The sequence below is a fragment of the Notamacropus eugenii genome, chromosome 1, assembly GCF_028372415.1.
Source record: "Notamacropus eugenii isolate mMacEug1 chromosome 1, mMacEug1.pri_v2, whole genome shotgun sequence".
Classification (NCBI taxonomy): Eukaryota; Metazoa; Chordata; class Mammalia; order Diprotodontia; family Macropodidae; genus Notamacropus; species Notamacropus eugenii.
In genome coordinates this window covers 495983598-496008383 of record NC_092872.1, presented here as the reverse complement: position 1 = coordinate 496008383, position 24786 = coordinate 495983598, and the positions used below count along the sequence as shown (strand labels likewise).

General features: G+C 41.2%; 1 protein-coding gene across 1 annotated transcript; it reads right to left on the bottom strand.

Moving 5' to 3' along the window:
- Positions 1–979: 979 nt before the first annotated feature.
- On the bottom strand, positions 980–23712 carry LKAAEAR1 (LKAAEAR motif containing 1). The gene is made up of 4 exons (XM_072633232.1): positions 23622–23712; positions 5181–5767; positions 4714–4836; positions 980–3597 (listed from the first exon to the last, which is right to left on the bottom strand). Exons 2-4 carry the CDS (start codon positions 5754–5756, stop codon positions 3541–3543), a joined length of 756 nt encoding a protein of 251 aa, XP_072489333.1. The 5' UTR covers positions 5757–5767; positions 23622–23712; the 3' UTR covers positions 980–3540.
- Between the last annotated feature and the right edge of the window lie 1074 nt (positions 23713–24786).

Below are 24786 nucleotides of genomic sequence, written 5' to 3'. Positions count from 1 at the left end.
AAGCATGGACACCATCCTCTAAGTCTTCTGTCTTAGGCATGTTTCTTTTTTGCTCTCTTTGACGGTGATTTCATTAGTTCCCATGGGTCTTTTCTATTCAGATGACCCCTGAATCTACATATCTAGCCTTAATCTCTTAAGCTTCAATTCCCCATCACCAACTGGTTGCTAGACATTTCTATCTGGATGTACCACCAGCACTTCCAGTTCAGTATGTGAAAAATGGAACTCATTTCCTCCCAGATCTATCCCTCCTCCATATTTCCCTATTCTTTTTTGGGGTACAATCATCCTTTCGGACTTCTCAACCTTGGATTCCTTCTTGACTCTGCTTTTTTTTTTACACTCATTTATGATCAGTTGTCAAGTCCTATCCAATGTACACCTACAGCTTCTTTCATTTTTTTTAAACTTTCTCTTTTTTTCTATTACACATTTTACCATGATTCAGGCCTTTTCAATTTTTCACTTAGGCTATTGTAATAGGTTATGAATTGTTCTCCCTGCTTCTATTCTGTCCCATAACCAATCTAGCCTCCTACCAAACTGATATTCCCAAAGCATATATCAGTCCCCTATTCAAAACTCTTTAGTGGTTTCCTACTGCCTCTAGGATAAAATACAAAATTCTGAGCTTGACAGTTAAAATTTTCTACTAGATTTATTTTTTCAGTTTGATTTCTGATTTTTCCCCTTCGCATTGTCTCCATTCCAGCAAAACTAGGCCTAATCTATTGTCTCCAAATCTTTACGTTTCCCCCTCTCTTACCCAAATTGCAGCTCAGGTATCACCTACTATATAGAATGCCTTTCACAATCCTTCCTGTTGTTCTCTTTCAACATTACTTTGTCTATATTTATGTTTACTTATTGCCAGGCCTAGAGGCCTGTGTGGGCTACCCGAGTCTTCTTACCTCACCTCCGAGGTCTTCGGTTGGCCAAAACCGGATGCTCATATGAGAGAAAGGACGTTCCAGAGTCGAACAAGGGTTGAGCTTTATTTCAGGGTCTAGGTTACAAGTGCAGGGGGTCTTCCTTAGGAGGAAGAGGGGGAGATTTCCTAAGGAGGCTAAGATCTTAAGGGATTGGAAGTAGAAGTACAAGCGGGGAGAGAGGGGGAGGGGAGAGAGGAAAGAAGAAAGCGGAGCCTACTGTCCTCTTGGCTCCTCACGTGCTAAGAGAGCTTTCAGGCTTCCTCAATCCTACTTAACCTTCAGCCGCATAGTTTTGCATCTGAATACTGTGCTGTTAGGTAACTAGGTGTGCCCAGATCCGGGACCATCTCGAGGGCGGGGAGATCTCTCCCCCATCACGTTTCTCATGGGAAGAGGCGGAATTACTCGAGATAGCTCGGTTCACCTCGATTCCCTGTCGTTTCCTGGAAGGGTCTCGTGAGAGCTCTAAGATTTAGAAGCTCCCACCTTTACCCGCCCGAGACTGTCCACACGGAATTGAGCTTCCAATCCCAACAACTTATCTATATACATATAATTCCCTTCCTAAGGCCCCAACCCAGGAGTATGAAAAAGCCTTTTATTCTTGTATCCATCACCTAGCAGGCCCTTTAATACTTAGCAATTGTTGATCTAGACTTGGGGGCAGAATCTCTTTGGAGAAAATCTCTGGGGTTGTTTCATAACAAATTCCTTGAGTTCGTTAACTTGGTTTCCCCTCTTACTGGAAGCTCCCTGAAGGCAGAACTGTACCTCCCCCTCCTGGGTTCTCCCGAATCCAGAGATCTTCTCCCCAACAATGCTTGCCATTTCCTATTCCCTCCTTTTGTTGTCCTCAGTAGTTATAACAAAGAACCTTTCTCCTTCCCTCTAAACTGAAGGGGCCTTCCAACACTCTTCTCTTTCTAAGTTTGGAAAACAACTGTGGATTTGGATGGGAGCAAAAGGCAGCAGAGGCTTCAGAGAGTGAAGGAGTTGGGCTTTAAAGAACATGAAGACAATCAAGACGCAGAGAAAGAAGAGAATTTGTTGTTGTTGAGCTAGGTGGCTCAGTGTATAGAGTGCTAGGCTTGGAGTCAGGAAGACCTGAGTTCAAATCCAGCCTCATTCCCTCACTAGCAGTGTGACTCTGGGCAAGTCGCTTAACTTCTGTTTGTCTTAATCTATTGGAGAAGGAAATGGCAAACCACTCCAGTATCTTTGGGTCACAAAGAGTCAGATATAACTAAACAACAGCAACAACACAAAACCCCCAAGACACACGGGGAAAGAGAATCTTACTTATTGAATTTTCAAGCTGGAAGGGACCTCCTCTATGCTCTAACTGAAGACCTCCAGTTTTGGGGAATGTGTTCTCTCCTTTGGTACTCATTCACCATTTGGATAGCTCTGATTGTTGGGCTGGAACCTGCCTCTGAAACTCCTACCTGTTGTTCCTAGTTCTGTTCTCTGAGCTTGGCTAAGCAAGTCAAAGTTGTCTTTGACATGGCAGGTCTTCAAATATTTGAAAAGTTATGTTTCTCCTAAGTCTTTTCTTTTTCTGGGCAAATATCTCCAGGTATTTTGACTGATTCTTGTGTAGTATGATCTCGTATTCTCTAACTTATCAGTGCCCTTCCTAAAATGTGGTGCCCAGGACCTAATACCCCAGATGTGCACTGATCACATTAGGACTACATCAGGGTGGAAAAGAGTTGGACTATATGATTTTCCTCATTGGAGACACTCTACTTCTATGAATTTGCTCCAAGATCACGGTAGCCATTTTGACTGCCATCTCATTCTGTTGACTTACATTGAGTTGTTTCCACTAGAACCCTTGATTTTTTTCCCGCACTTGAACTGTTGTATAGAAAAGTTTTCCCCTACTCCTGGATTTGTGTATTTGGTTTTTTGGAACTTGTGTCAGAATTTACATTTATCTCTATTAACCTTCATCTCATTGTGATCCAATCGTTCTAACCTGTGAAGCTCTTTTTTGGATTCTGCCATCCAACCTGTTAGCTCTCTGTTTCATTTCATTTACAAAACTCTTTTGTTTAGCATTCTATGGCACTATTCAAGTCATTAATTATCATATTGGATAGTACAAGGCCCAGGATTGATCGCTAGAGTATTTCTCTTGAGACTTTCCATCCAGAGTCCAGTCATTTGATTCTTTCCAAATTTAGTTTGGGATAGTCATTTAGTCCTTATCTTTCCTCCTTATCCATAAAAATGGTATAAAAGACTTTGTCAGATATTCTCATGAAATCCATGTATTTTTTTTTTTTTTTACAGCATTTCTGATCTAGATTTCAGCAAAGTACTGCCTGGTACCTATATCTATTATGTGTGTCTGTGATCTTATCTGGGCCAAGGAAGCTTGTTTGTGTGGTGGTGAAGCCAGAATATGGGCATATACCTGACCCAGGTACCTAATTTATGGTCACAGAATTAGAGTCTTAGGTATGCCATCAGGGAATACTATGATAGAAGATAAAAGAGTCTCAGGTAGAAAGAATTCTTCTCTCTTGTTTTTTTCTTTTTCTTTTTGGTCCAGATCTTAAAGTGCTGGGGAAAATGATCCCCAGATGAGTCCTCCAGGTCATCTGAACAGTGGCTGAGTGCCTTCTTCTTCCAGAATGGCCTCTACTCGATGTCTCTAGGATAGTGGGAGAAAGAAGTTGGAGAGACAGAAGAAAATAAATGGGGATGGGGAATATAGTAAGTAAAGAATAGGAATGACTAAAGAGAGACAGCTGTTGTTGAGAAGGGTAGGTGTGACTGAGAAGTGACAGTAATAAATGAAGTGGGGAAAGAGAGAATGAGAGAAAGCAGGGATGGCTGAGGCCACAGGACTGACTTTGGAAGATAGGCATGTGGATGAGGAGTTATGGGAATTATTGAAGGGGTAGAAGCGACAAAAGTGATTTGAAGTTACAGGAGCAATCAGAATGCATGAGAAGGGATAGGAACATGTAGGGTGAGACTGGAGAGGCTGAGGGTTAAGAATTAACTAGAAGGGGTTGACCATCAATGACTGGAATAGGTATGACTGAGGGGACAGTAATAACTCTGGGAGAGAAGTGACAGAAGAAGTAGAGCCCCTTCGAAAGACAAGGTGACAATAATGTCTACGGGAGGGAGGGAACAAGAGTTAATTAAGGGGACAGGACTAAGGGGCAATTGGGACAACTGGACAACAGAGAGCCTGAGGGGACAGAAGCGATTGTGGGAATGGGCATGCATTTCCCACCTTCTGATCTTCCTGTCCAAATCAATAAGAAATCTTGGGGTTTAGGAGGAAGTTTGGGGAGAATAGCTTACCCCAGGGAATCCTAGATAATAAAAATCTATGGATAGTTACAAGGCACATCATAAGGCAAAATACACCTCTCTCATAGTCATTTTCTGAATTCTAGTTCATTTCTCCTCTCTGCCTGGTTTTACTGGGGTTGGGGTAGGAAGTCCTGGAGAGATATTACTGGGGATGGCTAAAGGTTGGTCCCTCTTTAAGTAAAAGGAAAACTAGATTTAAGCTAATGAGATTAGGGATAGGATTGTGTTTGTTGGGGTGGGTGGGAGGGAGAGTTCCTTTTTTGCCTCCTGTACAACAGGATTCAATTTACACACTATTTTTCAGGACACTGCCAATTGCATAAATTGAATTATATCATATGCTCTACCTATGTATCCCCTTACCCCCCTTCCTTAAGGACCTCGATCTCCTGCTCCCACCTATAGCATTCCCTCCCAGCTTCCCTGGGGCTTGGGGCACCTCACGTCTGTCCAGACAGTCTGGGATCTTCGTGGGGTTCAGATGAGGAGGCAGGAATATTTCAAGTCGGATTGCTGCCCGGGCTGTTTTCTGCTTGCTAATCAAGTGCTTTATCTCCTCAGCCTGTGGACCCAATACCCCACCACCCAAGAGAGTGTTGCAGACACACATCCTGTGGAGGGGCATCGCCCCACCAAATTCCCTCCAGGTCTGGGACCTTGAATCCTGTACCTGTTTGTTCCAAACCACCCCGTTTCCCCACCCCTCTCCTAACCTTCCAGACTTGAGGCTATCTCAGGGATGGCTGTTGTGAAGAATCTAGGATTCACAACTCCTGGGGTGGTGGGTAAGTAGGCTAACCTTCTTATATCCCCATCCTCCACCCCCAAAGGGTCCTTGGTAATGCCTAAGAAGCTTCCCCTGAAGTGAAAGATCTTTTTTGTTGGTGTCTAACCAGCATCCCTTACCCTCATCCGTGTATATCGGAGTCGTAGCGCTCGGACTCGGCTTCGAGCCTCAGAAGCCTTCAGAACTCCAATGAGGCGGTTCTGCTGTTCTGCTTCTGACTCCGCAGGCAGCTCCCACCGCTGGCAGCCTTGGCTGCTGCTGACACTATCAAATGAATTGTTGGGGAGCATGCCTCTGGAGCCAACGTTCTTGGGTTCCGCGAAAAGCAAGTAGCGCTTTGCTTCGGCTGGAGATAAGGAAGTCAAGTCCTTGCGAAGCAGGGAATCTGGGGACTTTTTCAGAAACGTGGTCATCCCCTGGGCCTTAGGTTCCCCCCATTTGTTTTGGTTCTGTGATGGTGCCCTTGACCTGTCGGCCATGACTTTCTCAGCAGCCTCTGTAGCCATGATGTTCTTCCAGTCTTTGGCTGCATTCTCGGCTGCTGTTTTATCCCCCTGCTTAGATTTGTTTCCTGCCACCGCCTCCTTCTCTGCTGAGGTTTCCTGCTTCGGTGTCTTCATTTCGCTCTCTTTCTTTATGGAAAACGGCTTCTTTGGTTTATTCATCTTATCTGAGTATAGCTGTGCTCCTGGCATCTTCCCGGCTCCTACATCAAAGAATAGGTGGAATAACTTCAGGACTTCTCTACCACTTAGACTTAGAGCAGTTAGGTTATGGAGTTAATAAAGAAAAGACATGGCCTGTCCTTTGGGAGTCCCTGATTTAAAGGAGGAGATTTTTTTTTTTTTTTAGAGGAACTTGCTAACCTTGTGGGTGGCAAAACCTGCCCTTCTTCCTCCCTAGGACACACGGTTTCTACTCCTCATCTTCCTTCCAATTCCTCCTTTCCCTTTTCCTCTCCTGGCTGAACATTGACTAACCCACCTCTCCCATCCCTACTCTTGCTAGAGGGAACCTTTCATCTAACTCTTAGAATCACTGCTGGTATTGCTGTTGTTTAGTGATTTTCAGTTGTGTCTCTTTGTGCCCCCTTTTGTTTTTTTTCTTGGTAAAGATACTGGAGTGGTTTGCTACTTTCTTTTCCAGCTCATTTTACAGATAAGGAAAATGAGGCAAACAGGGTTAAGTGACTTGCCCTGGGTCATACTGCTAGAGTCTTGAATCCCATCAGATTTCCGGCCCAGTTATTCTGTCTACTGCACCATTTGGATTCTCCTCTTAGAATCACTCCCCCTTTCCTAAGTGGGCTAAATTTCCTTAGGTACCCTTGCCTGTGTATCTTAAGGACTCCTGGGCATTTGTCTCCACCTTGTAACAGAAACTTTCTATAAATATTTTTCCCTATTAGAATGTAAGCTCCTCAAGAGTAGGGACTGTCTTCTTCTATTTGCATTCCCTGTTCTTAGCAGCTTAATGCTATTTTATTCATTCAAAACTGAGAAGTTTTTCAAGGATAATTATGAAGAAAGGAGGGTCTGTTTTGAGAAACTTTGGGAGTGAACTGACTGTTGAGTGGAACTATCCTTTTTTCTTCTTCTGGCCTATAGTAATCATAGAAATGTGTGGGTTTTTTTTTTTTTACCAGGTTAATGCTTTGAAACAATGATTTTACTGATTTGGGGAGCTCCTGGTGAGGAACTGCTACCAATACAAATCAGCACCTGCTTGGTGACTTACAGTCTTAGAGAGTTGTCTGGGACATTGGGGAGAGATGGAGTGAGCTGCCCAATGCTGCACAGTTGGTTTGGCAGAGATGGGACTTAACCTATGTCTTCTTGAGTCTGAGGCTCTAATGCTTCTAATAATGTAATATCCATTATGCAGTCTTTCCCCCCTTCTTTTTGGATAAAGGAAAGGATGAACCTCAAAGATCACCACAAGTCTGCTAGTGGTTAAGAAACTTCTTAAATGACTGAAAGTGGCTTTGGGATTATAGGTCCAAATGGACAAAACTCTAATTGGTTGTAGTGATTTTCATAGAAGCTGCATTTTGTTTGGGGTCATATGGGAAGAGGACCTAGGGATGAATCATGTGGTATCCACAAATCAGGGGGGAACTTTATATAGCTTAAGGCTGGGTTATTTAAGTATCAGTGTAGTAGGGAGGCTGAATGTAACAAGACTTTTTTGGGGGGTAGTTGCTAGCACATTGTAGGACTTAATATGCTTGTTGCCTTGATTTTACTTGGCTGTAAGTGTCTCATCAGAATATTAATGGGTGTCAGACAAGTGATATATACCTGGTATACTGTTGATCAAACTGGCTCCATCCAGGGGTGAATGCTGATTATGTGGAAAGAATATATACAGAGAGGGCAGATGGAGTGTGAGGAGCTAAGTCTAAAGGTAGGGTAAGTGTGGGATGTTCCTGGAAGTGTCAATGGATCTGAATTTAGAAGAATTTAAAGCCCTTGGAGGGATTAAGCTGATAGATTTTTGGTAGAAGTTCTTAAATTTTTTCTGTGTCGTGTTCCTTTTTGGCAGTCTGATGAACCCTTCTCACAATAATGAATTCAAATGTGTAAAATAAAGTACATAGTGAGAGAAATTAATGTTATACTACTATATTAATAACTAATAATTAATTGATTCACCCTTTTCTTTCTTTTTTTGGTAAAGGCACAACTCCTGTTAAGGTCAGTCAGTCTCTGAAGGACATGATTGATTGAAGAGATTGCTCTAGCCCTCAAGGAACCGGGTCATCCATCTTGGTCGGGACCCCACCTGACTGTTAGTATGAACAGAATTGAGTCTAGGCAAGCCCTTACTCTGGGGAAAGGAACTCCTGTCCTTGGTCCCCTCCATTAGAGTTTAGGGTGACTCAGGTTGTGAAGGAGAAAACCAGTCAGAGATGTCTGGATGAAAATGGCTTCCCTTGCTCAGATTTTTGAAGGTTGCTGAGTCTCATGATTAGCCCATATTCTTAGCCAGAGGAGCTAAAGACTTTTAATCCACCTCTTCATTAAATGCCCACCAATCAAGGTTGATTTTCACTTGTTAGGGGAATTCCCTTTCAGAAGGAATTTAAGGCATTTCAGGGTCTCCCTTGGTGTCTTTGTTTACTGAGAGATACTATTAGCTATCAATTTACTAATTGCCAGCTAGCCTAATAAATAAATATATTATTAATTACCCAGAAACCCTGTCTTTTGGGATTTTCATTCTTCTCCATAGGGTTATGAGGAAAACCAATTCTATTCAACTATAATTATCACAATAAAAAGGGGGGAGGAGCCAAGATCCCCTGAGCTTTCCCAAATTCCCCTCCAAACAACTTGAAAATAACACCTCAGAACAAATACTGGAGTAGTAGAACCAACAAAACACAGAGGCAAAACAATTTCAAGCCCAAGACAGCTTAGAAGGTTGGTAGGAAAGGTCTTATCTCACTGTGGTTTTGAAAGTAGAGTGAGGTTCAGCACAGGCCATGCCCCAGCAAGCCAGCAGCAGACATTTGGGGTGACTGAATAGGCATCATCAGTGACTTCTGGAGCTCTCAGTCCACAGAGAGTAAGGAAGGGGGTTGGACAACTGGTCAGAAGGAGATTATAGGGCACACTTTTCTGGCAATGGACACAGAGCTCTGTTGCATTGCCTACGTGAGGTTTTAGGTTGTAGTCTCAGGATGAGGAAGAACACTAGCACTCTAGAGCATTTGGAAACAAGGAAGTGGGGACCCTGGTCACAGTTCCAGGACAGAAAAGAGTACTTGTGGTCATTCACAGACCAGAACACAGGCCAGAAAAACTGTGAACACACTTTTCCTTAGATCATATCACCTTGAAAGAACTGAAAACTTTCAGACCTCCAGAACTAGCCCAGAAAATAGCAGCATGAAAAACTTGAATCTTGGACCCTACCCCTTCCACTCTGGGAGCAGTGAACAACTTTAATAGAAAGTTTAAAGTCAAGAAATAAGCAGGAAAATGAGTAAACAACAAAAAAGAACCTGATCATACAAAGGTACTGTGGTGACAAGGGCAGACCAAAACACAAACCCAGAAGAAGACAACAAGGTCAAAACAGCTACATGCAAAGCCTCAAAGGAAAAATATGAATTGGTCCTAGGCCCAAAAAGAATTCTTGGAAGGGCTCCAAAAGGATTTTAAAAAATCAAATAAGAGAGATGGAGGAAAAATTGGGAAAAGAAATGGGAGCAATAGAAGAAAATAATGAAAAAAGAGTCAATAGCTTGGTAAAGGAAGCACAAAAAGTACTGAAGAAAATAATACCTTAAAAAGCAGGATATGAAAAATGGTAAAAGATATAAACAAAATTCACTGAAGAGAAGAACTCCTTAAAAAGAATCAGCCACATGGTAAAAGATGTACAAAAATTCACAGAAGAAAAAAACTCCTTAAAAACTATAATCAGCCAAATGGAAAAGGAGATACAGAAGTTCACTGAGGAAAAAGATTCCTTAAAAATTAGAATTGTGCACATCGAAGCTAATGACTCCATAAGACATTGAGAAACAAAGAAACCAAAAGAAGAAGAAAAGGAGAAAATGTAAAACATCTCATTAGAAAAACAGTCAACCTGAAAAAATAGATCCAGGAGAGGTAATTTAAGAAATATTGGACTACCTGACAGCCATAATTAAAAAAAAAAATCCTAGACATCATCTTTCAAGAAATTATGAAGGAAAACTGCCCTGGTATTCTAGAACCAGAGGGTAAAATAGAAAGTGAAAGAATGCAATGATCACCTCCTGAAAGATAAAATAAAATTAAAATTTCCAGATTCCAGAGCTCCTAGGTCAAGGAGACAATATTGCAAGGAACCAGAAAGAAACAATTAAAATATTATAGAGCCACAATTAGGATAACACTCTATCTAGCAACTTCTACATTAGAGGATCAGAAGGTTTGGGATATGACATTCCAGAGGTCAAAAACACTTAGATTACAACCAAGGATCCTCCTACCCAACAAAACTAAGTATAATCCTTCAGGGGAAAAATGGCTGTTTGACGAAAGAGAGGAGTTTCAAGCATTTCTGATGAAAAGACCAGAGCCAAATAGAAAATTTGACTTTCAAATATAACACTCAAGAGAAGCATAACAACATTAAACAGAAGAGAGAAATCATAAGAAATTCAAAAAGGTTAAATTGTTTACATTCTTACATGGGAAGATGATATTTGTAATTGCTAAAAGCTTTCTCTTTATTAAGACAGTTAGAAAGAATATACGTAGAGGGCACTGAATATGATGGGATGGTATCCAGAAAAATAAAATTAAGGGGTATGAAAGAGGAATGCACTGGGAGATGGGAGAAGGGAGAGGTAGAAGGAGGTAAAATTATCTCAGTTAAAAGAGGCAAGAAAAATTTTTTACAATGGAAAGGGAGATGAGGAAAGTGGGGCAGGGAGCCCTTGACTTACTCTCAGAATTGGCTTGAATAGGGAATACTATACATACTCAGTTGGCTATAGAAATCTATCTTAACCTACAGGGAAGTAGGAGGGGAAGGATATAAGAGAAGGGGGAAAGTTGATAGAAGGGAGGGCAGTTTGGAGGAGGTGGTGGTCATAAGCAAAACACTTTTGAGGAGGAACAGGGTGAAAGATGAGTGAGAGTAGGATAAACGGGGGGGGGGGGAATAGGATGGAGGGAAATACATAGTAATCATAACTGTGAAAAAATTTTTATAGCAAGTTTCTTTTACAGAGAGCTCATTTCTTAAAGAGAATGGAGCCAAACGTATAAGAATACAAGTCACTCCCTAATTGATAAATGGTCAAAAGATACAAAGAGGCAGTTTTCAAACAAAGAAATCAAAGCTATCTATAGTCAAATAAAAAAATAGTCTCAATCACTATTGATTAGAGAAATGCAAAGTAAAACAATTCTGATTGTTTTATATGTATATGTGTATATATATACATATATATGTATATTATATATATAATAGCTATCAGTTTGGCTAGTGTGACAGAAAGAGAAAATGACAAACATAGAGAGGATGTGGGAAAACTGGGATAGTAAAGCACTCTTGCTGGAGTTATGAACTTATCAACCCATCCTGGAGAACAACTTGGAACTGTTAAAGGTTTATAAAATCTTGCAATCTCTTTAACCCAGCAATATCACACTAGGTCTGTATCCCAAAGAGATCAAGAAAAAAGGAAAAGAACCTGTATGTACAAAAATATGAGAGTGATATTCTTGAAGTGCAGGTCTGACCATATCAGACAATAAATCCCCACTCAATAAACTTTAGTGGCTACCTATCACCTCCAGGATCAAATATAAAATCAATTATAAAATCCTCTGTTTGGCTTTTAAAGCTCTTTAGAACTTGCCTGTCCTCCCCTTTCTAGTTTTATATTCTTACATTCCCCCACATATTTTCTGATCCAGTGACACTGGTCTCCTTGCTATTTCTTGAATAAGTCAACTTCATCTTCCTACTTTGAGCATTTTCACTGGCTGTCTCCTGGTCCTGGAATGCTCCCTCTCCTCATCTCTGACTCTTGACTTTCCTGGCTTCTTCAAGTTCACACTAAATTCTCATCTTCTACAAGAAGCATTTTCCAATCCTTAATTCTAGTTCTTTCCCTTTTTTTTTTTTGATTACATCCAATTTATCCCGCATTTAGCTTGTTCATACATATTTATTTCCAAGTAGTCTCCCTTAATAGATTGTGAACTGAGACAGTATTTTGCTTTTTTTTTGTATTTTTAGTTCTTAGAACAGTTCATTGTGCATAGTATGTACTTAATATTGGCTTGTTGACTGACTTTAATGGCTCTCCATTTCAGGATGAGTAAATTATAAACTTTTGATTCTGATATTTCAGACCCTTGATACTTTGCCTGTAACCTATAACTGTATTTCAATTTTATCTAATAATATTTTCTTTCACTCACTCTATCTTACAGGAAATCTGACATTTTCCCTCCTTGCTATCCTTTTCCCATGTCTAAAATGTGCTGCTCTGGATCTTTATTTCTGTTAGATTTATCTAACTGTGAGAGAGGGACATTAAAATCTTCTGTTTTATAATGTTACTATATGTATTTTTGTAATCTGGTTAATTTTTCACTTATTAATTTAGTTGCTATGCCGTTTACAGAATACAAGTTTAGTACTGATACTTGCATGATGTTTATGGTTCTTTTAAGGATGTTATTTTCTTGTTTATCTTTATTCATAATGTGAATTATTTTTGTTTTGTTTGATAGCATATTTGCAACTCCTTTTTTGAGTCACTTGCTACAAAGGAAATTTTGTTTCAGTTTCTATGTTTGACTGCTTTTTAGATGTCTTATAAACTTTTTAGATGTATTTCTTACTCTACTCTGCATCTGCCAGGTTTCCACTCCATAGAATCAGATGCTTTTCCTAAATTAAACTTATCACCTCTAGTCTCATCATCAAACTGTTACCCTTGACTGACACCACCTCCCTCAGCCTCCTGTCTCTTCTGATTAGAGGACTAGACAGTGAATACCAAACTCCTCCCAATGCTTTTTTTATACAGAGCAAAAAGTGGGTTTTTGGGCTCACTCCACTTTGAATTTGCTGCTCTGCCTGGTTTCAATTTGATAGAACAAAGTGCCCCTGACCCAAAAATGTGTCCCCCAACTTTTCCTGCCTCCTTTTGTATATATTGTCTCTCCCCCTCCCCCATTAGATTGTAAATTCCTTAAGGGCAGGGACTGCCTTCCTTTTTATTAATTGTATTGACAGTATCCAATAGCACAGTGCCTGGGACATGTCTGACTCTTCATGACCTTGTGGATCATATCATGTGTGGGGTTTTGTTGGCAAAGATATGGGAATGGTTTGTCATTTTCTTCTCCAGTGGATTAAGGCAAATAGAGGTTAAGTAAATTACCCTGGGTCACACAGCTAGTAAGTCTGAAGCTGGATATGAACTCAAGTCTTTCTGACTCCCGGCCCAGCGTTCTATCCACTGAGCCATTTAGCTGCCTCTGGCACATAGAAGGCACTTAATAAGTGTTTATTGGATTGAATTATTGTATTGGATAAGCAATAGATTGTGAGATTTTGCTTTCTTGTACAACTATTTTATTCAACTGTTTAATTCATTCACTGAAAGTGCTCTCCCTCATCACAATTCTTAGGTTACATTGCCCAGACCTGTCCTTCCTGCTTTGCATTATGTGTGTGTGTGTACATATATACATACCCACTACATATAGGTATTATATTACTATATAATATATAATTATTATATATTATATTATATATTATTATTTCTTCCGTTAGAAATTGTAAACTCATTGAGATCAGTGTCCAATCCAATACCAAGCATTTATTCTGTGTTATATCTGTCTTTGCATTTCCAGCTTCTAGCTAGTACATGCTTTGAGTATAACCAGCACTTTTATATATTAATTGAGTTGAATGAATGATCTTCAGACCATGGAGTTGACTGAGGGAATTGAAACCTAAGATAAATGTGGAGATGGTAAGAGAGTACCTAGTTTGCTTCTATGAGTTCAAGCCATCAGACCTGAATAAATTAGTTATCTCATTTTCAATGCATGGCACTGAAATATTTGACAGATGTGTTTGCTAAGCTTCTCTGAAAAACTATGGAGTGAGTATAGTCGAGATGTCACAGGGCTACAGATGAATATATGCTATCCTTATTTTCAAAAAAGAGGAGATGGAGGTTTCAAACTACATGCCATATACCTTGCCTTTGTGTCCTAGCAAAATGCTATTACTAATGCTAATAAAGTTTAGGAAGACTAAGAAAGGGAATTGGTAATCACTAAAAACTAGCACTGGTTTTGAAGAAAAAAAATCAAGCCAAACTTTTTTGATAGGGTTATTAGACTAGCCATAGACATAATATACAGAGTATATCAGTATGTTAAGGTATATATACTAATATAGATATATATGTATACTACACAGAAGCATATTAGTATATGTAAAAAACAGATTTCATATAAATAATATAAATAAATATGTAGTATGTAAATATTATTTATATAGACTACCATACATAAAAATACTAATATAATAGGTTAAAATTGCACCATGACTTTTGATATACCTGTTTTTGGATTTTATCAAGGGATATAAAATTTTTCTCAATTGCTTCTTACCAATAAGATAAAAGATATATAGACTGACAAGATTATTAAGAAGTGGTTCTTTTCAAGAACCTTTAAAATTCTTCATAACATGTCTCTAGCCTGCTTTTTGAGGCTTATTTTCACATTATTCTCCTTTTGCATACTCTTGTTTCAGCCAAACTGGCCTACTTCCTGTTTTCATCTCCTTCCTCCCACCTCCCACCTCCATGTCTTTGCAAAACTTACCCCCAGGACTAGAATCTATTCCTTCCTCATCATTGTCTCTTAATAAACTTCAAGGGTCAGAGGCTCAGGAAGCAACTTAATGTTGTCTTTTCTGAATTCCTTAGTTGTTAGAGTATGCTTCCTCCTCTGAAAATCACTTATAGATTGGTCTATTTACATGTTGTTTCTCCCTAGCAGAATATAAGCCTATTGAGGTGGGCAGATAGAGCACTGGACCCAGAGTCAGGAAGACCTGAGTTCAAATACAGCCTCAGACACTTACTAGCTGTGTGAACTTGGGCATCACTTAACCCTGTTTGCCTCAGTTCCTCATCTGCAAAATAAGATGGAGATGGAAATAACAAACTACTCCAATATCTTTGCCAAGAAAACCCCAAACGGGGTCATAAAGAATCAAACATGATTGAAACAACTTCGAACATGATTGAAACAACTGAACAACAAACAACAGCAGTGTCTCTAGTGGCAACCACAGTGTCTCATACATAATAAAGTGTTTAATCAATCCTTGCGAGATTGGATTGGAAGCAGTCCCAGACAATGGTGATTAATATAGAGATACACTAGAGAGAGGTCTCAGTGGAGTGCCCCAGGGGCTGTCCTTAACCTTATTCTACACAAGATATTTACTAATGACTGAGATGAAGGCATAAATGGTATAGCAGTTAAATTGTAGAGGAAGAACTAGTATTTTGAATGACATAATCTAAATTAAAAATATCTCAATAGTCTATACTGATGAACTGAATCTAGTAAGATGAAATATAATAAAGTCACACTTTTTTAAAAAAACAAATTAGTTGTATAAGGGTAGGAACAGGGAGGAATGGTGAGACAAAATTTCATGTAAAAAAAGCTGGGGATTTCATCTTAAATACAAGCTAACGTCGGGATGTGGTGGCCAAAAGAGTTGTTGCAATTTTATTATAATAGAAGAAGTGAAGGAAGTAATAATTTCACTGTGTTTAGTCCTGGCAACAGCAACAAAAGCTCCACCACAGCTAGAATTTGCATAGTCCTTTAAGGTTTGCAAAGTGCTTCACATATGTTATGTCATTTGATCCTCACAAAAGCCCAGCGAGGTAGGTAGTCTTATTATCTTCATTTTACAGACGAGGAAACTGATGCCAAGGGGGGTTATATGACATATCATCCAGTAGGTAAGCAAGCATTTGAATAAAATTCTGAATTCAAATAGGGTCTTCCTAACCCCAAATATGGATGTCATATTTTAGGAAGAAAGTTGATGAACTAGCGGACATTTTAGAACAGGGAGACTGGGGTAGTGAGGGACATGGAATAGATGCTAAAGAGGTATCATGAGGGATCTAGGACTCATGCGGGATCTTTCTGAGGGTCAGTAACAAGTACTGAATATGTTTTACCTGGAGAAAAGATGTAGGGAGCTATGAAATTTGTCTTCAACTATTTGAAAGAGGTATTAGACTTGTGTTTCACAGATAAAACACAGGAGGCAGTAGAGGTTTCCGTCTCTAGCCTCTAATAGGTTCACTCTTGATCTGGTCAGACAGGCAGATAGCTTCAGAGGGGTTAATAATCAGCTTTATTCTAGTCTAGTCTTCTCAAACCATTACTGGGAAAACTGGCTCCCACAGCATTCCCTAGTCACCCTTCTCACTGGGGCAGGAGAGAAGGGGTGGTGGGGCAACTACCCTTACATCTCTATGGGGTCAATCAAGACAGGCACACTTGTGCTCTCCCCTAAATCCCCTCAAGCCTCAGTGGGGGCCAGTTGAGGCAAGTACATGCATTCTTCTATTCATTACTTGTGATTTCCACTATTGATTTCTTCTATGGATTCTCCCACAGATTCCCCCCAATCACTGACCAATGCCCACTTGCTTTAATAGGGCAATCACACAAAGAAGGCATCTTGCCAACATTAAGCTCACAGATTACCTTTAGCAATATCGTTATTCTGTGCAAGAATAGTAAATATCAGTTATGTTACTCCCATATCTCATGGTGCAGCCTCAGTAGGACTGTCTGTCACTATGATTCTAAGGACTACTATCTAGGATCCTTGAGACTATTCTGGGAGTCATTATCAAACACCTGGAAACTAGACATTCCCATGGCCATGGATCCTGGGAAACTAACTCGAAGAAGGATAACAAAATCCTCCTTACATACAACTTCTTTTGCTTGGTCTAGGAGAGCAAACCTAGGAGCAATCCGTGGAAATTGTAGGGGTTGGTTTAGGCTTGATATATAGAAAAACTTTCCAATAACCAGAGTGGCTCCAAAGTGGAACGAGGTACCCCAGGAGGTGGTTCTTTTTCACTCTCAGTTTTTCAAGCAAAGGCTGGATGGGCATATTTGTTTGTTACAGTGTAGAAGCAGTCTTCCAATTCAGATTGGATTCTGAAGTCCCTTCCAGCTCTAGGAAGCTGTGATTCAAATTCCTTGTTTAAATTCCACTTATAGTGCTATGTTGTTTGTGAGGAATATAGGCTCCTTGAGCAAACAGCAGAACTCCAGAACTGAAGCAATGTGGGAGCATAGGAGACCTTGCTGCAAGTGTTACTCTGTGTAAATGTCAGGTTACTAGGAGTCAGATGCTTGCTTGGGAAAAGCGGATGGGTAGGGGCTATTTCTTTAAGAGTAAAGTGGGAGATTACTTCCCCTGATTACAGAGAACTCAGGCTCAGGATTCCTATGTCTGTGCAGTCTTCCCGGTCTTTTCCTGTGTTAACACAGGAAATGGAGGAAAGGTCTGAGAGAGAAGAGCAGAAAACCTTGGGGAATTAACTGGGGCAGAAAGCCATCAGGCAGTTCAGCTCTTTTAATTAAAAAAAAAAAAAGCTCTTAGACTGTCCACAGTGATAATGACTGCGGCTGTATTTTCACTTGTATGTGCAACTCAGCACCTTCTCTGAAACTTATAATCTGTAGAGTTTCATAGAATACTGAGAAATTAAGTTACAACCAGGATCACACTAGTAGCATTGTGTCATAGGCAGGGTTTAAGTGCTGGTCTTCAGGGCTCCAAAACTGGCTCTTTATCCACCCTGCCTTGGCGGTGCTCAAGACAAATTCTCTATAAACCTTTGGCTGTTCATACTTTTAATATGCCATCTTTGGCCAACTACCAATGAGTCGATACATTCTTGAAGGAAATGAACCACGTTATTACTGACATTCTAGCTAGAAATGAAACTGGAAGGCAAGAAGAAGTAGAAGTTAAATAGAGACAAAGGAGTTGGTTCCATCCTATGCCAAAAAGCAACAGCAAACAGCATTTCATGGGATACCTGGTCATCTCATTGCAGTGTTCACAGTGAGTGTAAGTAAACAGATCACCCTGAAAGCAGCTTAACTTGTACATAGCCCAATATCAATTGTAGAGGATGAAGATGCAGACATGTTGCGTGAAGAATCTGACAAATTCCTCTAAAGAAAGTCAACATTGACATATGAAGGTAGGGAAAGGTGAGGGCAGTGAAAAACATATTAGAAAATATATTTTAGTACTATAAAACAAAAGATGCTAAAACATTGTGCACAGTTAGAAGTCTGTATGTCGTAAACATTTTCTTCAAAAAGAGTTTGAAAGAGCTGCATATGATGAAACTGGAGCAACCTCACAAAAAGTGAAAGTGGACTACATGTTCACAGCAGGGAATGACTTGGGAGTAATTGTAGAGTCAGCTTTCTGAGCAGTCGGATCATCTGCTTGTTGGAACAAAGGACCAAAATCAATATCAAATTGGAAGAGAGGATAAAAATGAGACTATACTTCCGCCAATCATAGCAACTCTAATTGGACTTGTTTAACTAGCTATTGACTCTGCAAAATGGGAAATTAGTGAAAAATACAATGGGGTTTATCACATACTTAGAAAAAAATTTTTTTTTTGTACTTGGAAAAATTGAACCAATGCAAAACAGTGGCCAAAATGAGGAGGCAGAATGAGCTCAGAAATCACCTCAACCAGCAAACACTTGATGGCTTTATATAGAGAGAGACTGTCAGCCAAGGACAATATGAGTTTAGAATACTAGTTCATTTTCAAAATATTGTGATGGAGGGTGGGGGAAGATTTATGAGCCCTATTATCCTAATAGTGAAAAACAGTGGAGGGTAAATGAGTCCACAGAAAGAGCTTGGCTGGTTGCTCCAGACAGAATCCCCCTTTCCCAAACCAGGGAATTGAACCAGCTGACCTTCAAAGTCATTATCAGCTCTAAATCTAGGTAGAGTATAATATATTACCAATGACGTCTTGTGTAGGAGATTTGGAGCAGACCTGTGATTTTACTGGTTTAGGGAACTTCCAGGTGAGGAAACTCCCTCTACTGGTTAGAAATCCGAATCTTCTCTGAAACTTATAGTTTCACAGAGTTGTTTACATGACATGTCCATGGTCACACAGTTAGTATGTCAGAGGTGGGAGTTGAACCCTCGTCTTCCTGACTCGTTCACCATGCTAGTTCTCTGCTTTCATGTGACAACTGGCATAAAATAATCATCCAAGACAAGTCTGATCAGAAAAAGGAGGAGGGCTAGTCATTTTACAAGAATAAGGAATAACAGTGGCCAACCAGAGTGTCTCTAAATATTCAAAGAATCAGAAGAAAGCTAACAAAGTAATTTCTCCTCCCTATCATTTCATCCCACCCAGCCCCATCATTGTAAGCCCCCCAATAGCAAAGGGGAGAGGGTGTAAAGCGGGGCTAGCAGTATCAGGAAGGGGCAAGAATGTTCAGACTATAAGAAGGGGAGAGAAGGAAATGTGTAAGAAAGTTATTATTACTCCCTTCCTTGTAAGCTTATATGGTTTGGTCCCTATTTTGGAAGGCAGCCTTGGAAGATCTAAGCCTCATAGTTAAGTGTTTTTTTTTTTTTAGGCTAGGATTATGTTTTGTTGTAATTCTACTTATTATATATATAGAATATATATTATATATTTCATTTTAGTTAAGTTCTTGATGCAACAGAATTGCTCCGAATCTTTGATGGTAATTGCCCCAGGAGCCAGTAATGACCACCATGTCTATTTCTCCCCTGGAGCAGAGTACTCTGGCTTTTCTGGGAGCAGTGCCATCTAGTGTCCATAATACAGTCCTACACTTTTTTGGTTGGGCAGCAGAGGATGGGGTTTGCCCTTGGCAGGCTGAAAGGTATTGCATGGTGACTTGGGGAAAGATAATCCCTTGCTGGGAAGCTGCCAGTACTTTGAGACAGATTTCTGGGTGATGTTTGGCTCAGTTGTTTGGACATAGATTGCTTCAATTGCAATGATAATTATTAGACTTCCTTGCTGGACTGAGTGGAAGACTCATTTTAACAGCCATTTGGGGTGGGGGGAGGGTAAAGAGGGTAGGAGAAGTCTTGTTGGAGATTTTTTAAGAAGGGCTTAAGTGAAGGGCTCTAAGTCTGCTTCCAAGGTGCCCTTTCCTGGACAACCCGACAGGTCTGACAGACATGGGACTGGACCTGGCTGTCAAGACAGCAGACTGAATCTGAAGACAGGGTAAGCTGAAGACTCAAAGGATGGAGGGGAAGGCAGTCCTGAACCCATGCAGCTGAGCTCTCCCTGGCCCAAGTAAACTTCCCAGACTTGGCAGTCCAGAGTAAGCCATGGTGTAGATGTGGCCCAGCAATATTACTGCTTCCAAATTCAGGATACAAAAAGAACAGTTTGTGGATTAATAGGATAGATTGGACAACCAACCCCAGCAGTGCCCCAAATTCCACAAAGTGGGGCTCTGATAGGTCTGCCTGGGCCTGTTTCTCCTGTAGGACCAGTTCCTCCCTTTTAGGGTCACAGAGTTGGACAGTGACCCTCCTCATAGGCTTGGAGGGCTGGGCCTGAGACCCTTCCCATGCTTCTATTACCTCAAAGGGAGCATGAGGTTGAGATCAACAGAAGGGGCTGCAATTACTCAGGCTAAGGGCCAGGGTTTGGGAAACAGCAGATCCATAGACATACATTAGAATAAAGGAAACCCTGGTGGAAAGGGACCTGAAATTCTGGCCTCCACCTTGGCTTGGGGTAAGAGGATAGGAACAGGACTTAGCAAGAAGGGGAGGCCTGAAAGAACTATTGGGCTTGCCTTTATCTCTACTCTCTCTTCTAAGTAAGATCTGGAAGGGACCTCAGGTCATTGATTCTAGCTCTCTCATTTTACAAACGAGGAAATGAAAGCTGAGAAAGTTTAAGTGACTTGCTCAGGGTTATGCACCTAGAGTGTGAATCAGAATTTGAACTCAGATCTTTCTGACTTCAGGTCTGAGCTCTATTTACTGCACAGAAAGCACTCAGACAAGAAATCAGGATTTTTCCTCAAACAGACCCATCAGTTCAGTGGGAAGCTCACAGTCTCTTTCCTCTCTGAGGTAGGCAAAGAAATAAGGTTAGAATCCTTTTTTCCCAGAGGGAGGGGGAGGACAAAATGTGGAGATAGAAGCTTGACAGGTGCCTGGAAGATTCCCTTCTCATCTCCTACTAAGTGGGGGCAGATGCAAAGAGAAGGAAGTGCCTGCAATTCATGTAGGGGGTTAGGGGTGGTATTGTGGAGGATGAGGAAGCAGCAGGGCCTCTGAGTCAGGGCGACCTAGGTTTAAATCCCGCTCCTGCCAGGTAATGACTGTGTTGCCCTGGGCAATTCACTCAGCCTTTCTCAGCACCTCACCACCCCCAAACTCCCAAGCAACTCTCTGAGACTATAAATTACAGAGCTTGATGGAGGAAGTTCTTCACCAGAAACTCCCTACACTGATGAAATCTTAGATCAGTTTAAAAAAAAAAAAGAGGAAGTAGCCTTGGGGTTGGTGGATGTTTATTGGTGGTTTGAGAGGCTGGCTTGGGAGCTGGGAGTGCAGCATCTTGAAGGGAGTCAGTGATTGCTGTGTGGGAGCAAAGATTTTCTAAGTCTGTTGGAGAGAGAATGCAGAATTGGGAAAGGCTAGAGATTTAGTGGAGTGTGAATGTGGAGCTTGGGACCCACAGCAGGTCTCTGGGGATTTGGTACAAGTATAGTTATGGGAAGGATAGAGGAAAGGAGCAAGCATTTATTAAATACCTACTATGTGCTAGGTAGGCACTTTGCTAAGTACTTTATAGATATTGAATTTGATCTTCACAGCAACACTCTGAGGTAGGTGCTATTATTATCACATTAGATTGTGAGACCGCTGCCCAGGGTCACACAGTTTATAAGTGTCGGAGGCCCTATTTGATTTTAGGTTTTCCTGACTCTAGGCCCAGTGCTCTATCTGCTGCATCATCTAGTTATAATAAGTGTGGAATAGAGATGGTACATGGGGACAGGGTTATCACCTGGTTGCTAGAGCTCTACCTGCTTCTCCCTACTGCCTCTCCTTCCTGTGAAGTCAATATGGAGTGAGAGATGATGAAAGGCTCTAAGATCAGATTGTATCCAGTACGGTGCATCCAAATCATGCATAGGCTTCTGAGATCTTCTTCGTATCTATTGAAAAAAAGGGTGTTCTAGGGTAGGACCACAGACATGGAGGAGGGGGTGTCAAGGTCACTGACTTATACGGACACATTTGCTTCCAACCAGGGTGCTGGAATCTCAGATAACCCTGTCACTGTGCAAGGGAAGCAGCCATTCAGGGTGGACTGTTTGGTATCCGTGGCAGCAGGAAGACACCAAAAGAGATTTTTGTAGTCAGTCAACTAGCATTTATTAACAGTTGTGTTATAGGAATTATTTTTAAATGCCGGGGATACAAAAAAGGCAAACAATGCCTCTCAAGAAGGGCACTAAGGGGAAGAGAACATGAAAACAGCTATGTGTAAACGGTGTTATATATACACACATAGCTATGTGTTATACACACACACACACACACATATAAATATACCATATATACACATTGTTGTTCAGACATTTCAGTTGTGTCTGACTCTTTGTGATCCCATTTGGGATCTTCTTGGCAAATATACTGGAGTGGTTTTCTATTTGCTTCTCCAGCTCATTTTCCAGATGAGGAAACTGAGGCAAACAGGGTTAAGTGATTTGCCCAGAGTCATACAGCTAGGAAGTGTCTGAGGTCAGATTTGAACTTAGGTCTTCCTGACTTCAGGGCCTGTGCTCTACCCATTGCGCCACCTAGCTGCCCCAACATATATCCATATATGTGGTAAATATGAGATAATCTTATATGGAAGGCACTATGATTAAGGAGAAGTGGGGAAGGCCTCTGTAGAAGGTAGGACTTCAGCTGAGATTTGAAGAAAGCCAGGGGGCAGAGATGAGGAGGGAGGTTCCATACAGGGAGGCCAGTCAGAGAAAAGGCTTGGAGTCAGGAGACTGAGTGTCATGTGAAAAGAATAGCAAAAAAGCCATTGTCACTAGATTACAGAATATTTGGAGGAAAGGCATAAAAAAAAACAACTAGCACAGATTGTCTCATATGAAAGTGACTGGCAGGGAGTGGATTCCCAAGGATGTCGTTTTCAGGAGGATGCTGTAATAGGAAAGATGGATTTATAGGAAGGATGATATTCTGGGGAGCCCAGAGGCATAGAGAAGATGGCATTCAAGTGAGGACCCCTATGTTAGGAAGGATGGGATGTCCATAAGGACTGACCTTTCTAAGCACTTTTGAGGTTACAAGGCACCTCACAACAACTCTGTGAGGCAGGTGCTGTAACTCTTACTATTCCCATTTACTGATTAGGAAAATGAGACTTAGGACGTTAGGTGCTTGTCCAGCATCACATAGCTAGTAAGTTGATTGAAATTGAAAACTCAGACTTTCCTGAATCAAAATCCATCACTCTGTGGCTCTTTGTTGCTTCTCATTAGAGAAGCCAGAGAATAGAAAAGAATGCAGAATTTCTAGAAGGATGAAGTTTAGAAGGGACTCAAAGGAACAGGGATGTCACAAGTGTCCCTGAGATTGAGGGGCAGGGAAAGTTCCTAAGGCCTGTGGGCCTGTGGCTATGGGAATAGGTAAATGGTTTGAGAAGGAATCTGGAGATCTTGGGGGTGTGGACCCTGTGTTATCCACACAGGGTGAACCCTGGGTAAGGGAGGAGAAACCTTGGGCTGAGTCTGGGCTGACATAGTCTGACTTGACCTGTGCTTGGGCATTGTGGAGACCAAGACTCTTCCCTAACCCCTCTCTCCCAGAATCTATGGGGCATAAACTTCTTTCCTGCTGACCCCCAGACCAGTCCCATAGTCCCTTACCTGACCTTTTGTCTTTGCTCTGAAGGGAGCCTCTTCTCTCCTTGGTCAGAGGCTGAGGCTGTTGATACTGTTGACTTGGTTGCCTGGCAACCCCAGCCTTGGCAACTATTCCCTCCCCTCCCCTTTCCTCAATCTTCTAAATCCCTCTCTCTTCCAATCTGCCACTGGTTTCAGTTTGAGGTGGTGGTGGTAACAACATGAAGAGGTATTTGTTTGGGGGGAGGATCTGAAAATCACATTCCTTCTAATACCTGGCCCGATTGCAAGAGATCATTGGATCCTAGATTTAGAGTCAGAAACAAGTCTAGGAGGAAACTGCAGAGAGATCAGATGAATTGTAGTAGCTTACACTGGCAGTGAGTGGCAGAGATGGAGTTTGAACTCAGGTTGCTTGACTCTAAACCCAGCAGTATTTTCACTGTGCTAGGGTGGGCTTGGATCCTGAGGCCTCAGATGTCTCAGACACTCAGGTCCTCAGACATTCAGACAGGTCTCCTAGGAGTCTCCCTTTCTGCCTCCCAAACTTTGTCCCTAGTAGTCAATGGCTGGTTGAGAGGGGCCTGGATGGTCAGTACCAAGAGGTACAGGCAGGGCTATCTGGACAGTATCATGAGTGACTTCCCCTCATCCACAGCCTATCAAACCAATCCAGTCCAACAAATATTTATTAAATGGCTCTTGTGTTCAAGGGACTATTAGGTGCTGGAGATAACAAAGATAAAATGACATGTAGTCCTTGCCCTCAAAAAGCTTACATTCTGTGTAGGGAAACCAGTAGGTAAATATACACGTGATATTTTGAGAAGGAAGGAAACAAATAACTCAGGAGAACAAGAAACATTTCCCAAAGAATGGAACATGCACTGAACCTTGATGATAATAATAGCATTTTTATGTCACCTTAAGTTTTGCAAAGCAGACATATATTAGGTGGCATGGGGGATAGAGTGCTGGGGCTGGAGTCAGGAAGAAATGAATTAAAATGGCCTCAGACACTTCCCAGTTGTGCAACCTAGGGCAAGTCATTTCACCTCTCCTACCTCAGTTTCCTTAACTATAAAATGGAAATAATAGCACCTATGTCTTCCAGGATTGTTGTGGGGATCAAATGAAACGATACCTATGAAGTGCATAGCACAGCACCTGCACATAGTAGACACGGTAT